This window comes from Cetorhinus maximus, chromosome 24, assembly GCF_964194155.1.
Source record: "Cetorhinus maximus chromosome 24, sCetMax3.hap1.1, whole genome shotgun sequence".
Classification (NCBI taxonomy): Eukaryota; Metazoa; Chordata; class Chondrichthyes; order Lamniformes; family Cetorhinidae; genus Cetorhinus; species Cetorhinus maximus.
This window is the reverse complement of record NC_135902.1, coordinates 22,663,116-22,679,089: the sequence shown is the minus strand read 5'-3', so window position 1 is coordinate 22,679,089 and position 15,974 is coordinate 22,663,116. Positions and strand designations below refer to the sequence as shown.

Sequence of the window (15,974 nt, the reverse complement as noted above, 5' to 3'; positions counted from 1 at the left end):
ATGCTGCTGGAGCACAAAGTTGACCGCAGCAAATTTAGAGGTCTCATCCTGGATTATTTTATATCCCCTTTTCACAACTGATAAGTAACAGTTTTCATGTATAACATTACTGAATCCCATTTCCATGTCCCTCAACAATAACTTTAGTTTTATTGAGTACAATTACCCCAAAGTTTGTTAAACGCTCACATTGACTGAGTTGATCAAATCATTAATCACACTACAACTGTCTCCAATTTAATGACCAAAGACCCCATATAGGCAATGTCCACATTCCTTACTGAAATGTGGCTTTTGAGGAATTAAAGCCTGTAGAATTTATCCCTATCCTACATCAATGTTCAATTGAAATATCACTGAATTAATAATGGAACCTGTCTTTGCTCATTATATCCTGGAAGGACATTTAGCGGTCACAAAGGTGGGGTGTATCTCTCTCCCTAAGCCCTGCAAAGCTGGTGGTATATGGGGCTTGAAGCTGCCATTCTGTCCCAGGCTCAAGCAAACAAAGTAAGTCTTTCTATGCATTGCTGAATCTCTTATCATCTAAAGTTCCCTTTCTTTAGCTGGCGCAATTTTAATTCCTTCTAGCTGGATTGGAACATTGCTGAAACACATTGATCCAGAATGAAACAACCCTGTGTCTTAATTATCTTAACATTTGAACAGAGATTCACTTAGGCTAAGGTTGAAACATAACTACAATATTGAGAGTGTTCAACAGTTTAATTACCCCTTTCCTTACTGGAGACAGTGTAGAAAGATGGGGGCACAAATTTTATTTGTTCTTGGATGTGTCACTGGCAAGGCCAGCATGTATTGTCCATACTTAACTGTCCTTGAGGTGGTGGTGAGCTGCCGCCTTGAACTGCAGTAGTGCATATGGTGTCGGTACTCCCAGTGCTGTCAGGGAGGGAGTTCCAGGATTTTGACTCAGCAACAGTGAAGGAATGGCGATAGTTTCAAGTCAGGATGGTGTATGACTGGAGGGAAACTTGATGGTGGTGGTATTCCCATGTATCTGCTGCCTTTGACCTTCTGGATATAGTTTTGAAAGGTGCTGCTGAGGGTACTTTGGCAAGTTGCTATGGATACATCTTGATGGTACACACTGCTTGCCACTTTGTACCCCTCTCCTCCTCATCACTTTCCACCACAAACATTCACTCCCTCCATCACTAGTGCAAAGTGAGGAGAGGAGTAAAAACACCACTCAAAAAAAAGTCAAATTGCTTCATGAAGAATACACAGCATTTTATTATTCACAGTTAATTTCTACCTACCAAATGCGTTGAAAATCAAGGGGTAAGTACACAGGCCTTTCCATTTTAACATTGATTTTTTTAATATATACATGAAATGTCTGCAAGGCTTATGATGTACACCAATTCAAAAACGTAAACAATCAAATGGTCCAGGTGCCAAACGCTCTTTCACACAGTTCAATAGTTTAGGTGACAGTGTGCAGAGGAAAGCTCAAACTCGCTCATCTCATCATTTCTTAGCATTTTCACTGTGTAAGGCAGAACTTAAACAAAAAAATAACTGGACTCCAAGAACCAAAACACCATTTCAGATCAAAATGCAGTACTGTTAAACCTAGTACTGCCCACACCCTGACTCCAAAATACAGCTGGGCTCAACAGTCGTTGATCAGATCTGACTAGTTCGCAGAATTAGCTCCAAATTTTCATCCCTCCTTCGCACACACAATTCTCAGTGCGCAAACTCGGTGCTGCAATCCGTGGACTGTGCATGTGTACTGCTCTCCAACCAGTGTAACCAGAATTTTTCTTCCCACCCCTCAAACTGTGAAAGCAGCAAGCAATAAAATTAGAGTATCTTGCCAAATGTGGGGAGAATCTGTCTAGGGTACAGTACTGATGGCTGCATTACTGGTGTATGCAGGTCTGCCATTGTATAACATGGGTACAGTACTGATGGGTGCAGGTCCATCACTGTATAACACTGGGGTACAGTACTGGTAGGTACAGGTCCGTCACTATAACACTGGGGTACAGTACTGGTGCATGCAGATCTACCACTGTAATACTGGGCTACATTGGTGGTGGGTACAAGTGTCACTGTATAACACTGGGCTACAGTAGTGGTGGGTACAAGTGTCACAGCAGGGAATACAGCCAATTTGCTGGTGATTGAAGATATTTGAAGGGAAGAGTTAAGTTCACACAAAGTGCTTTATGCAATATTGAAGTGATGAGCAATTTCCCTTCTCCATGCCAGGAATAGGATATTTGTACCAGACTCTGCTAACCAAGCCCAGTCAGAGTGTTAAATGCTGTCTTGCACAGAGCATATGCAGCTATAAAAATAAATATTCACATGCACAGGCCTCTGTTATAACATCAATGGTTGCATTTCCACCACTGGTTAGAATGCTTGGTAGAACATATTTAAAGTTACAGGCTGGGGAACAGAACATTTGCTATTATAGACATAGTGCTGGCATTAGTCACTTACAGATAGCCGCACCAGGTGCAGCACTGAGATGCACGGTGTTCCCATACCAGGCATCCTCCTGTGAGGATCTGAATGTGTGTACTGGATAGTTTTCTGTATTGAGTCACATTTCCCAAAGTCTGTTACAACATTACATCCTTTCAGGGTCAGTTCAGGACAAATCTAAACCCAACTCCCAGAAGTGACAACACGCACTCTGATTGAACGACCCAGGATTTGACCAGTGGTTCCAGTCCTACTCACCACTACTGAGACTTGACCAATAAAAACAATGCCAATTGTTGTATGTGCTTCTACACATTATGTTTGAGAACTCTGTGCGGTCTCATGTCCACTCCCGATTCCCTGCTGAATGGTACAGCAATCACTATCAAGCTGTTGGTCATTCAAACACCTCAGGTCTCCCCTAAAGAACAAGTAATATGCTAACCATCTTTAGGAGCACATGCAAGAGACTGGACTGTACTGGTGCCCAGCCAGGTGCTTCCTTGCTCATGTAATAGTACATACCTGGTGTTTCTAGCTGGGCATTCAGCAACATTGAACAGAAGTCAAACAGCAATAAACAGAATCTGCAATTCATTACATACATTTTAAAATCAATGTATGACATTGCTTACAGGCATGGCAAAAGGAGATGGGGCGGGGGGTGATGAGCAACAGTGCTCAACAGTTAACTATACAGGAACCCAAGTCATATTATTACCAGGACACGGATCGGAAGCTGGCTTTAGTTACCACCCATCCTGCTTTGGGGCCAGTCTCAATGTGCATCCAGACCTCTGTTGACTGAGGATTACCACCCACCCCTCCCCTGCGTCTTGCTGCCTTTGGTGAATTCTGTTGCCCACTTGGGTCTAGGAACTTTGTTCCAATCTGCTCTTCAACCATCTGCAGAAGGGTCTGAGGAATTGGTCTCCATTCTTAATCTTCTCAATTGATACCTGGGGACATTCAGGTACCAATCATTACCCTGCATCAGTGTGGAGATGCATTTACCATTAGGAATACTATCTGGATGGGGTGAAGAGCCATAACAGTACCCTGCAGGTACTAACTTTTACCTTATTCCTTATTTGTAGTAGATGCTGAGAGTAGGGGCTCCAGACTTGTACTGTGTGACAACTCTGGATATTCCTCTTACCCTAGGCTGGTAAATTCTGGTACCGATCTATCCTACACTCCTGATTTTCCTATCCAAATTTCTTACACATTCTCTTTATGTTGAAAGCATGACACCAGCTCCGCATGTGTTCCCATTACCAACACAGGTATTTGGCTGCGACATGTCTAAGGGTGAATGTGCCCATTTGGCCTGTCCATCACCCCCATACCACCATGGCAAGATACTCCTCTACTGCCAGGCTTTAGCCAAGCTGGCAACTGTGTGGCTGTCATAATCAGACACTGGATTGTCGATGGCACTCTGAACCTGGTGTCACTGGCATGGTCATGCTTGAGCACCGCACTATTGAGACAGTGGGAAGCGAATCCTGCAGATGGCGAAGACCCCAACACCCCAAAATACCAGGCTCAAAAATCACGGTGGTTTTGGCAAAGTGAAACTGGGCTGGGGTCACCAAGCGCAAGAACTACAGCAACCGACCAGGTCTGAACAGCAATAACTCGTCACCTTGGTTCAGTTCCAACTAATCTCTGTGATCAGTCAGAGAGTCATGTGCCCACTTTTGCTTAAAGTAAAAAAGCCCAAGAAATGGATTAATTATTACAGTGCTCAGTTGCGATAGAAACAAAGAAGGAGGAAAGTTTAGTAAAAGCATCAAGATGGCTTTAAAGAGAGTTCACTAAGGATTAGAATATCTCAGTTATGTCATCAAATAATGTGTTCAGTTCAAAATAAAAATCAAACTCCCATTGTCCAAGGTATGCGGGGTGAAACGGTGCACAGTTCCCTCAGTATTACAATGCTGCTTTATATAAATACAAATCTGGCTGGAGGGATCAGCTGGACCGAGTGTAAAAACCAGCTTGAATGTGACTGATAATGAAGAGAAAAGTACTTAACCCCAACGTCTCAGCGCAGTGAATATGGCCACAGGGGCCACACACCAGGAATTCACTGCCGTGAGAGGCCGAGGAATCATCCCCATTGTGGATTAATCTGCCGCTTTCATGCAGTTACACATCCCTTTCAATGTTACCAAGGGTTTGATTCGCCAGCACATCCCTGACATATAAATGCAACAGAGTTAATCCAGAGCTGCTCTGTCATTCGATCAGAGCCCCAACTTGCAGTGGAACGTGAAAGGGACAGAGGGCTGTTTTGCAGCGAATGGGCACAGAATACAAAAACCAGGCTCTGGATTCGCCTTGTCCAATCTCACATTCAAACCCCATCACCCAGCCATGGGATAGATGTTCAGCAGCTCCTCAGCGTAAATGCCCATCATCTCTGAACTAACCACAGCTCACACCTATCAAGGTGAACTGGAAATAAGTTATCAGCCAGGGTCTGCGTTGGTATATTCAACAACAAAAAAAAGAAAATTAAAAGGCACTATGAAGACAGGATTCAGAAAGTGCTCAACCACACACCTTTTAGACCATAAGAAGCCCAACCTCCTGTATAAGCTCCTATAACATGCTGTTGATAAAAGCCCTCAAGTTATTCTAAAATTACAAATCATCTTGACAATTTATACATGATTCCTATAGCTGCTAGCTGCTAAAGGAAACTTTAGGTTTATTTCCAAGGACAAGCTAAATTACCATAATTTATACAAAAACAAGAGGAGAAAATTAAAGCAGGAATTCTGTGTCTGAAATGCACAAGGCTGAGAATGATTTTTTTTTTCCTTTTAAAAAGACCCAAGGCAAGGACTGTTACTAATCTCTAGTCTGTGTTACATCTCTGATAAGATTATCCAATATTTGCATAGAAAAAAAATCATTTAAATTCTACAACATGATAAAAGTAATGGAATTATAACCCATGCACAGACTGACAGGGGGAGAGAAGAGGAGGGGATGGGGTGGGAGAAGCAGCTGCAGAAACCTAATGGTGAAACTGCTCAGATTTTCTGTTCCCCCTCCCATAGAATTGGTTTTGGCGCTTTAGTTTGAAGTTCCGTACAGACTGTGAAGTTCACGGGGGAGCCGCAACTGCTTTCAGGTATCAGCACTGCTGTCCATCAGATGTTCCTGTTGACTGGGGTGACGTAATTGCGGGGGAACATGCCCGACTGCCCGTGGCAACTGCCCTTCCACCAGTTGGGGTCTGAATTGTCAAGAACCTGGATGAAGTCGCCGCGGCGGAATCCGAGTTCACCTTCCTCCTGGGGGTCAAAGTCGAAGAGCGCTTGCACGTACGTGGGTTGCTGTTAGGAGGTTTGGGAGAAGAATAAAGACACAGTTAACCAGATAGACAGGATGTGTTTCAGTACAGGCACAAAGCAGACAGCTATCTCGGGAAGGTTGAGAAGGGACAGCCGTGCTTCAGTGGAACTACCCTTGCACCCGACTCCACGATTTGGGATCCCCCTTCCTCTTGTGGGCCACAACACAACACTGGAACCCACAGTGCAGAAAGTCAAAGGGGCAAACTCCAGTCAAAGCAAGACCCCTGTAGATACCATGCAGCAACAAAGACCCCTGCTATTCTGCTCTCTTGCAGACAATACACTGTGCCTCCAAGCCATTTCAGGCTGACCACTTCTGTTGAAGAGTGGTGGTTTTAGTTAGTTAGTGCTCAGACCCATTTCACCTTTAGGAGCAGGTGAGAGAAAACCAGCTATAACCCCTTGGAATCACTTGGGAAAGCAGTTCTTTATCACAATGTCGTATTGTGATCAAAGTAATGAGAGACGTTAGTGATAAACATTTTCAGGGCAGGCATAGCAAGGGTTAGATACAGAGGGAAAGCTCTACAATGTTCTATCAAACACTTCTGGGGCTGGTACAGCAAAGATTCAAATAAAACTCCGTCTACACAGTTCAGTCAAAAGCTCCCAGGGTAGGCACAGCACGGATTAGAATAAAGCTCCCTATATACACTGTTCCATCAAACACTCCCAGGGGAGGTACTGCACGGATTTCTCTGGCCTCACCTATGTACTTCAGCCCACATTCAAAAGCACGCTCCCTGTTGTGCCAATGTCATGCTTTGCATTTCTCACCAGGCACCCTTCTGCACTGTGGGCTGATGGTTGGAATGGGATTGAGTGTGCCCAAAGCCAATTGCATGCAGTACTGAGAGTCAGCTGGCATAGGGGGCTTTTGTTTTGCGTCTGGACTTGATTTTAAGCCAAGTGTCAGAGGTGAAATTGGAGGTGTGCAGAGATCTTGTGGGGGGGTGCGGTTATAGGTCTGGAGAAGTTTAGAGATAGGAAGGGATCTGAATGCAAGAATGAGAATTTTAAAATAATTGCATCAAAATTCCTCAGCCTCCTCTCTATGTCAGACATGTCCTAAATTCCACCGCAAGTTCCTGGTTTCAACTATAGCACGAGTAGATGCAAGTGTTCAGGGTTCCCCATCCATTTCACCCTCCATTCAGTACACTCTGACCACTGGGAAAGACAGCAGGTCAATCTCCACTTTGGTACAAACTCCTCATATTTCCCTCCCTTTTTGCTTCCTTTCCTCCCAAAGATAAAACCCAACAACTCTTTTGGGTGAAACTGGATAAGTACGTTGCAGAAACATATTGGTTCCAACTGCTAGGACAGCAGGAAATCTCATTAGAGGGGTGAGTGATCTTTTATGGCTGAAAATAGCCATGTTTCTAGGAGCCCACAATTGCTGTGGCCATTGTTTGCAAGCAGAGATAGTAAGCAACCATGGGGGTAATCATGATTGACCCCTATCCTGACCTCAAAGTCCTATGTATGTCTCCTTTATTCTCCATCTCAGCTTCTCCATTTTCAACCTTTCCAACTCCATAATGCTCAGCCCTTTGGAACAGTCTGACCCCAGGAGCCAAGAGTCTATACTGGGCAATTGGAGGCACAGTGCCCTGCTCAGCCATATGCTGGGGGCGCAATGAGATTGATGAAATGTGGAAACTGAACAGCACATTCCCAATTTGTGAAGCAGTCTGACCCATGGGCAGGAAATATTCTGCAAAAAAAGAGTCAACAGGAAACCTGCAACAAGACCTGTACAGCTACAGTGAGAACCCAGTTCTTTAACCTTTGCCCAGCAGTGCAATTGGCTTCTCCTCACCTGTGGGACCTGCTCAATGTCACGCAGGAAGATCTGTTGGTTTCGTGACACGGACGTGGATCTGTGATAGTCCACCAGTTCATTCAGAGAGTTAAATTTTACTACCCACAGAAAGTACTTCCCTGCACCATCACGTAGCACTTTAAAATGCTGCACATCATTCCCAAACCTGCAAGGAACATAGAAAGGAAAGCAATTGTTTTTAAAAGGCACTTACACAGAAATTTCACAATTGAAACTACACCCAGCTCTGTGTTGTCTTTAGTCCTTTTCGCTTCTCCCAAAGGCACAGGCTATTGCTAGGCTGCATATCCCAGATGAACAGGTCACCCTTTAGCACCTTGGCCAGTAGCCAACCTTCATACAGGAGATGGCAGTTGCTGGGCTATTTAACCATGGGGAACATCACAACTGTCCTCATCTGGCCTGTAAACAATCCACACCCTAGAAGTTGCTGGATTTGACCAGCCCTGCTCAAACGTGCCCTACTCCAGCCCTTAGCCAAGAAGCATCAAGGCCCAATGTAGCTCCCTTCATTGTTGCCCCAGCTTCAATGTTTCATTGATCAATCCTCAGAATTATTGGTGCCTTTATCTCTGAGAAAAATTCTGTGATCAAACATTTTCAAATCCAACTTAAGAGGCCACACAGTTACAACAGTTGCCAGTACTGCTCACATAACTAGGGGGCAACAGTGAGCTACAGTTAGAAGCTGCAGGCCCATTGCTCCAGAACCTAAATGTCCAGATTTGTCTGCACAGATAACAGGTTAAAAATTCCCCAGATGTGTGTTGTCAGCTTGCAGCTTTGATACAGCAATGGTCCTGATCCTGCAGCTTGTCCAAGGGGAGTCACAAGGAGGGAGGCTGCAAGAATAATTCAGTTTTAGCCACAGAATAATGTACAATGATTCAAACTCAAATTTGGGGGGAGGGAGAAGTTTGGTTTAAAAAGAAATACCTTGAGCTCTTTAAAATGAAATTAAAGATAATTCCAGGATAATTGTATTTGCCCCATTTCCATACATTTTTGTATCAAAATGAACAAAAGCCCTTGGTCCCAGAAACCTGGCTCTCCGCACATGGAACGTTACAGACAGACTAAGGCCATTTAATCCATCATGAGGCTCTTGCTAATTGACTTAAATTTGTATCTCTGTTAAAGGCCTTTCAGTTATTTCTTAATAGCAGTGTCCTTCTAGGAATCCCAAACTGGATGGAAGGGGAGCAAAAGGAAGGAAGAACCCGTACCCACCTTAGAGTAAAGGATGACGGGCCTGCAGGTTCTATTTAGGAGCAGTATATACGGAGACTTTAATTCTCTCAAGGGGCTGTCACAGAATTGTCTCATATCCAGCAGGACAAGCTGAAACCAACTTCATCTGCCAAATAAAATCCAAATTCTATCTTTAATCAGACAGCACCATGTGGTGGGGAGAGGAGAGCTCCTGTATATCGAACCCAGTTCCACTCCTACTGAAAACAGCTCAATCCATTGTCACACCTTTGTTCAATAACTGGTTAAAATGAAAGCCCCTTTGCAGAGCTATGAGATAATGCACAGAATTGTTTTGAGGGCTCGACAGGATCGATGCTGAGAAGCTATTTCCGCTGGTTGGAGTGTCTAGAACTTAGTCGCATAGTCTAAGGATAAGGGATCAGCCATTTAGGACTGAGATAAGAAATTTCTTCCCTCAGTTATGAAGCTTCGAGGATTCTCTACCACAGAGCTGTAGATGCTCCGTCATTGAGTATATTCGAGACCAAAATCGGTCAATGTTTGGCAGGATATGGCGAGAAAGTGGCATTAAGTTAGAAGATCAGACATGATCGTATTGAATGATGAAGCAGGCTCAAGGGGCCGATTGGCTTACTCCTACTCATGTTCAAGTTCTTAGAAGACATCCTGCAGATGAGTGCTTCTGCAGTGGGATGTTGGGGTGGGGAAGTGGTGGACTTCCTCCTTGGACTCGGTGCCTGCTGATACTCACTTGACTGAGAGTGAGAAGTCTCCAGGAGCACTTTCACTTTCCCGTATGAGGAAGGCTCCATCGTGCCTCTGTTTGCTGAGCAGCTCCTCTGCCTTTGCTCTGGAGATTTTCCCGAAAAACCATCTGTAAAAGGAAACAGTGGAAAATCACATTGGTACCCAGTGATAAATGCCACGCTGGGAGGTCTAAGTATTCCCATGTCTCTGACCAAAATTATCACAACTTTATAGTCATACTGCAATTTTAATATAGCAAAATATCCCAAGGCGCTTCAGAGGCACGATTGAGAGAGAAAAAAAGTGACACCGAGCTAAAAAAGGGGACATTAGGATAGTTGGCCAGATGATTGAGGTTTTAAGGAACTTAAAAAGGGAGTGAGGAAAGTAGAGGGATTTAGAGAGGCAAATGGAGTTCTCCGAGCCTAGAAAGGTGAAGGCACAGCCTCCAATTTTAGGGCAATGAAAATCAGGGAAGGTTACATCTACAAGACACACTACAGCAACTCATCAAGCCTCCTTTCACAGCACTTCCAAATTAATGATCTCTAGAGGGACAAGGGCAGCAAACACATGGGAACACCACCAAGTTCCCCTCCAAGCCACATTCCACTGACTTGGAAATATTTCTTCACTGTCGCTGGGTCAAAATTTTGGAACTCACTCCTTAACTGCACAATGGGTGTACCTACACCACCAGGTGGATTGCAGCAGCTCAAGGTGGCTCACCTCCACCTTCTCATGGGCAATCAGGGATGGGCAACAAATGGTGGCCAAGCCATAATAAAGGCATGGATGAGAGTTTCAGCAGCAGATAAGCTGAGGCAGGAAAGGCAATTTATTGGACTCAGTCCATCCTGCTTTCAGTGATCACAACCATCTAACTACACCCCTCAATCCTTCCACAAACACATCCACCTATCACTGGCCCTCTATCCAGCTCTACCTGTCCCACCCCCCTCAACCAGCTTATATTTCACCTCATTTCTATTTTTTCTTAGTTCTGATGAAGAGTCATACGGACTCAAAACATTAACTGTATTCCTCTCCACAGGTGCGGTCAGACCTGCTGAGTTTTTCCAACTATTTTTATTTTTGTTTCAGATTTCCAGCATCCACAGTATTTTGCTTTTATCTTAGTGTTTAATTGACTGCCACTTCTCTTCCAGGAATGCCTACCTTGAAGAAGTACTGCTCTTCTCTCCCACAGAATTTCCGCTTGCCTCTTTTGCCCTGTTCACCTTCATTGCTTTCCATTTCTCTCCTGGTATTTGACAAGGTATTCACTAAAACTCGCTTTCACAGCCATATTTCCTTCCTCAGTGACTGTCTCCATCTTACCCCACGTGGATTCCAACTGAAGTTCCATCCCTCATGTTTCGAACCCACCCAGGATTACAGGTATCTCTGGGACATATAACGCTCCTGGGACTGCTGTTCTCGTCGTATCCTGAGATCCACACGCAGTGCCATGCGCCACCATATGAACACACTCGACCTCTCCCTCCGGCAGCGCCGACTCACCCTATCTCTAAGCTGTCCTTGCCCCCAGTTTCATTTTATTCTTCGGCTCAACCGACGCCTCAACAAGAAACTTTGTCTCTTTCTTTCAGGTGCAAAGGAACGCACACTCCAACAACTCATCGACACCCTCTGACCCCATCCCGTCTTCCAATCTCGGCCGTGTATTCACCTTACCCCCTGACCTTCCCCTCTCTGATGCTGAATGTTCAGTGCTCAGCAAAGGACTCAGTTTCATACCCTTACACCCTCACCTCAACAAATTTCGGGCTCGGCACGATGCTGAACTCTTCTTCCACCGCCTTTGTCTCAGTGCTCACTTCTTTGGGCAGGAGTCCTCTCCCCGTTCAACGGATCCTTTTATCCGCCTCCAATATTCTCCCTCCACCTGGACCCCTCCCTCTGGATTCTTACTTGCTCTTGATCTTTTCATTGAGAACTGTCGGCATGACATCAGTCGTATTAATTTCTCTGCTCCTCTCATCCAATCTAACCTGTCTCTTTCTGAACTTGTTGCACTCCGTTCTCTCAGGTCCAACCCAGACTTTGTCATCAAATCTGCTGATAAGGGTGGTGCTGTTGTTGTCTGGCGCACTGACCTCTACCTCGCAGAGGCTGAGTGTCATCTCGCAGACACTTCCTCCTACCTCCCCCTGGACCATGGCCCCACCACCGAACATCAAGCCATTGTTTCCAGGACTGTCACAGACCTCATCACCTCTGGAGATCTTCCCTCCACAGCTTCCAACCTCAGTCTCCCAACCTCAGACGGCCCGCTTCTACCTCCTACCCAAAATCCACAAACAGAACTGTCCCGGCAGACTGATTGTGTCAGCCTGTTCCTGCCCAATGGAACTCATTTCTTGCTACCTTGACTCCATTCTCTTTCCCCTTGTCCAGTCTCTTCCCACCTACACCCACGATTCCCTACATCATATCAACAATTTCCAGTTCCCTGGCCCCAACCACCTCCGCTTCACCACGGACATCCAATCCCTCTACACCTCCATCCCCCACCAGGATGGTCTGAGGGCTCTCCGCTTCTTCCTCGAACAGAGGCCCGAACAATCCCCATCCACCACAACTCTCCCCCGTCTGGCTGAACTTGTTCTCTCACTGAACAATTTCTCCTGAAACTTGTCTCACTTCCCCCAAATAAAAGGTGTGACTATGGGTACCCGCATGGGCCCCAGTTTTGCCTGTCTCTTTATGGAGTATGTGGAACATTCCTTGCTCCAGTCCTACTCAGGCCCCCTCCCACAACTCTTTCTCCGGTATATTGATGACTGCTTCGGTGCCACTTCATGCTCTTGTCTAGACCTGGAAAACTTTTATTAATTTTGCTTCCAATTTCCACCCCTCCATCAGTTTCACATGGTCCATCACTGCCATTTCCCTTCCCTTCCTTGACCTCTCTGTCTCAATTTCTGGTGATAGACTGTCCACCAATATCCATTACAAGCCTACCAACTCCCACAGCTACCTCGACTACAGCTCCTCACACCCCGCTTCCTGTAAGGACTCCAACCCATTCTCTCAGTTCCTTCGCCTCCATCGCATCTGTTCTGATGATGCCACTTTCCAAAACAGTTCCTCTGACATGTCCTCCTTCTTCCTTAACCAGGTTGACAGGGCCCTCAACCGTGTCCGGCCCATCTCCCGCCCATCCGCCCTCACACCTTCCTCTCCCTCCCAGAACCATGATAGGGTCCCCCTTGTCCTCACTTATAACCCCAACAGCCTCCGCATTCAAAGGATCATCCTCCGCCATTTCCGCCAATTCCAGCATGATACCACCACCAAACACATCTTCCCTTCACCCCCCCCGGCGGCATTCCGCAGGGATCGTACCCTCCGGGGCACCCTGGTCCACTCCTCCCTCACCCCCTACACCTCAACCCCCTCCCACGGCACCTTCCCATGCAACCATAGAAGGTGCAACACCTGCCCCTTTACTTCCGCCCTCCTCACTGTCCAAGGGCCCAAACATTCCTTTCAAGTGAAGCAGCACGTCACTTGCACTTCCCTTAATTTAGTCTACTGCATTCGCTGCTCCCAATGCCGTCTCCTCGACATTGGAGAGACCAAACGCAGACTGAGTGACCGCTTTGGGGAACACCTTCGGTCTGTCCGCAAGCATGACCCAGACCACCCTGTCGCTTGCCATTTCAACACACCACCCTGCTCTTAAGCCCACATGTCCGTCCTTGGCCTGCTGCAATGTTCCAGTGAAGCTCAACGCAAACTGGAGGAACAGCACCTCATCTTCCGACTAGGCACTTTACAGCCTGCTGGACTTAATATTGAGTTCAACAACTTCAGATCATGAACTCTCTCCTCCATCCCCACCCCCTTTCCGATCCCCCTTTTTCTAATTATTTATATTTTTTAAAACATATTTTTCTTTCCCCACCTATTTCCATTATTTTTAAATGTATTCCCATCCATTGTTTCATCTCCACCTTTTAGCCTATTTCAATCCCTTCCCCCTACCCCACCCCCACCAGGGCTATCTGTCACTTGCTCGTTCTGCTTTCTACTCTTAATGTCACCATTAGCACATTTCTTAGCTAATATCACCACCATCAACACCCCTTTGTTCTTTTGTCTATGACATCTTTGGCAATCTCTTCTTTGCCTCCACCTATCACTGGCACTCTATCCAGCTCTACCTGTCCCACCCCCCTCAACCAGCTTATATTTCACCTCATTTCTATTTTTCCTCAGTTCTGATGAAGAGTCATACGGACTCGAAACGTTAACTGTGTTCCTCTCCACAGATGCTGTCAGACCTGCTGAGTTTTTCCAGCTATTTTTATTTTTGTTTCCAGTTATCTCTGCAGGCTCAGTCTGCTTCACCAACTTAGCTGATAATTTTCTTCTAAGCTTTCACCCTATGGCTGAAGGGGTTCAACGGAATATCCTTATTTTTATTCTGTGCCCCTGGGATTTGAACCCTTTGTCACGGGGGCCAAGGTGCCAGGGCTGGTTTTGTCAATTCTTCTCAATCCAGACATCAGTTGGTTTCACCTCATTTATCTCTTCAGGCTCATCATGATGCATCAACACCACCTATACACCAGCCTGCATGTAGAATTGCTACAGAACCAGCCAAATGATGCCATATGTCTTGAACATCTGACCTCCCCACGAAGAACGATGGTTGCCTGTCAGAGGTTGAGGCAGTACATAAGAACATAAAAAATAGGAGTAGGCCATTCAGCCCTTTGAGCCCACTCCGCCATTCAATGAGATCACAGCTGATCTACTTCAACACAATTTTCCTGCACTATCCCCATATCCCTTGATGTTTTTAATATGCAGAAATCCATCAATCTCAGTCCTGAACATGCTCAAAGACCGAGCCTTCACAGTCCTCTGGGACAGAGAATTCCAAAGATTCACCACCCGCTGAGTGAAGAAATTCCTCATCTCAGTCCTAAATAATCTGCCCCTTATTATGAGTGTGTGTCCCCCCACCCCCCCCGGTTCTAGGGGAAGCATCCTTCCTGCATCTATCTTGTCGAGCTCTGTCGGAATTTTGCATGTTTGAATGAGGTCACTTCTCTTTCTTCTAAACTCCAGAGAATAAAGGTCCAGTCTATGAAATTGTTCCTCATAGGGCAATCCCTCCATCCCAGGAATTAATTTAGTGAACTTTCATTGCACTCCCTCTATGGCAAATATATCTTTCCTTATGGAGATCAAAACTGCACACAATACTCCAGGTATGGTTCTATATAATGGTAGTAAGATATTTTTATTCCTATATGCCAATCCTCTTGTAATACAGGCCACCACACTATTTCCCATCTTAATTGTTTGCTGTACCTGCATGTCAGCCTTTAGTGACTCATGAACAAGGGCACCCAAGTCCCTTTGATGTTCAACACTCTCTCCATTTAAGAAATACTCTGCATTTCTGTTTTTCATACCAAAGTGGATAACCTTTCATTTCTCCACATTGTATTCCAACTGCCAAGTTTTTGCCCACTTGCTTACCCTCTCCAAATCCCCTTGAAGTGTCTTTGCATCCTCCTCATAACTCTCACTTCCACCAATTTTGTCTCATCTGCAAACTTGGAAATATTACAATTAGTTCCCACATCCAAATTATTGATATAGATTATGACTAGCTGGGATCCAAGCACTGATTCTTTCAGCACCCCACTAGTCACAACCTACCAACCTGAAAATTACCTATTTATTCCTACTGTTTTCTGTCCATTAACCAGTTCTCAATCCATGCCAGTATATACCCCCCAATCTTTTGTGTTCTAATTTTGTTTACTGACCTCTAGTGCGGGACCTTCTCAAAAGCTTCCTGAAAAATCTAAATATACCACAACTACCAGCGCCCCATTATCTATTCTGCTAGTTACATCCTCAAAAAACTCTAACAGGTTTGTTAAATAGGATTTCCCTTTTATAAATCCATGTTGACCCTGCCCAATCCTACCATTATTTTCTAAGTATCCTGTTATCACTTCCTTTATTATAGATGCTAGCATTTTCCCTACTAATGTCAGGCTAACAGGTCTGTAGTTCCCTGTTTTCTCTCTCCCTCCTTTCTTAAGTAATGGGGTTACATTTGCCACCTTCCAATCTGCAGGAGCCTTTCCAGAGTCTACAGAATTTTGAAAGATGATTGCCAATGCATCTACTACCTCGACAGCCACTTTCAACATTCTGGGATATAAAATATCAGGTCCAGAGGATTTATCTACTTTAAGTCCCATTAATTTTTCCAGTACATTTTTTTTTAACTGATATTAAAATCTTGCAGTTCCTAGTTTACACTA

The 15,974-nt window shown here is 45.1% G+C and overlaps 1 protein-coding gene across 1 annotated transcript in view; it reads right to left on the bottom strand.

Moving 5' to 3' along the window:
- Positions 1 to 2,024: 2,024 nt before the first annotated feature.
- The window catches only part of LOC144699706 (growth factor receptor-bound protein 2), a 193,290-nt gene continuing 179,340 nt past the window's right edge, over positions 2,025 to 15,974 (bottom strand). The window contains exons 3-5 of the mRNA XM_078570856.1: positions 9,656 to 9,778; positions 7,666 to 7,834; positions 2,025 to 5,819 (exon numbers count right to left, since the gene is read on the bottom strand). Coding sequence (XP_078426982.1) covers positions 5,634 to 5,819; positions 7,666 to 7,834; positions 9,656 to 9,778 — 478 coding nt within the window. The 3' untranslated portion in view covers positions 2,025 to 5,633. The remainder of the gene's footprint in view (positions 5,820 to 7,665; positions 7,835 to 9,655; positions 9,779 to 15,974) is intronic.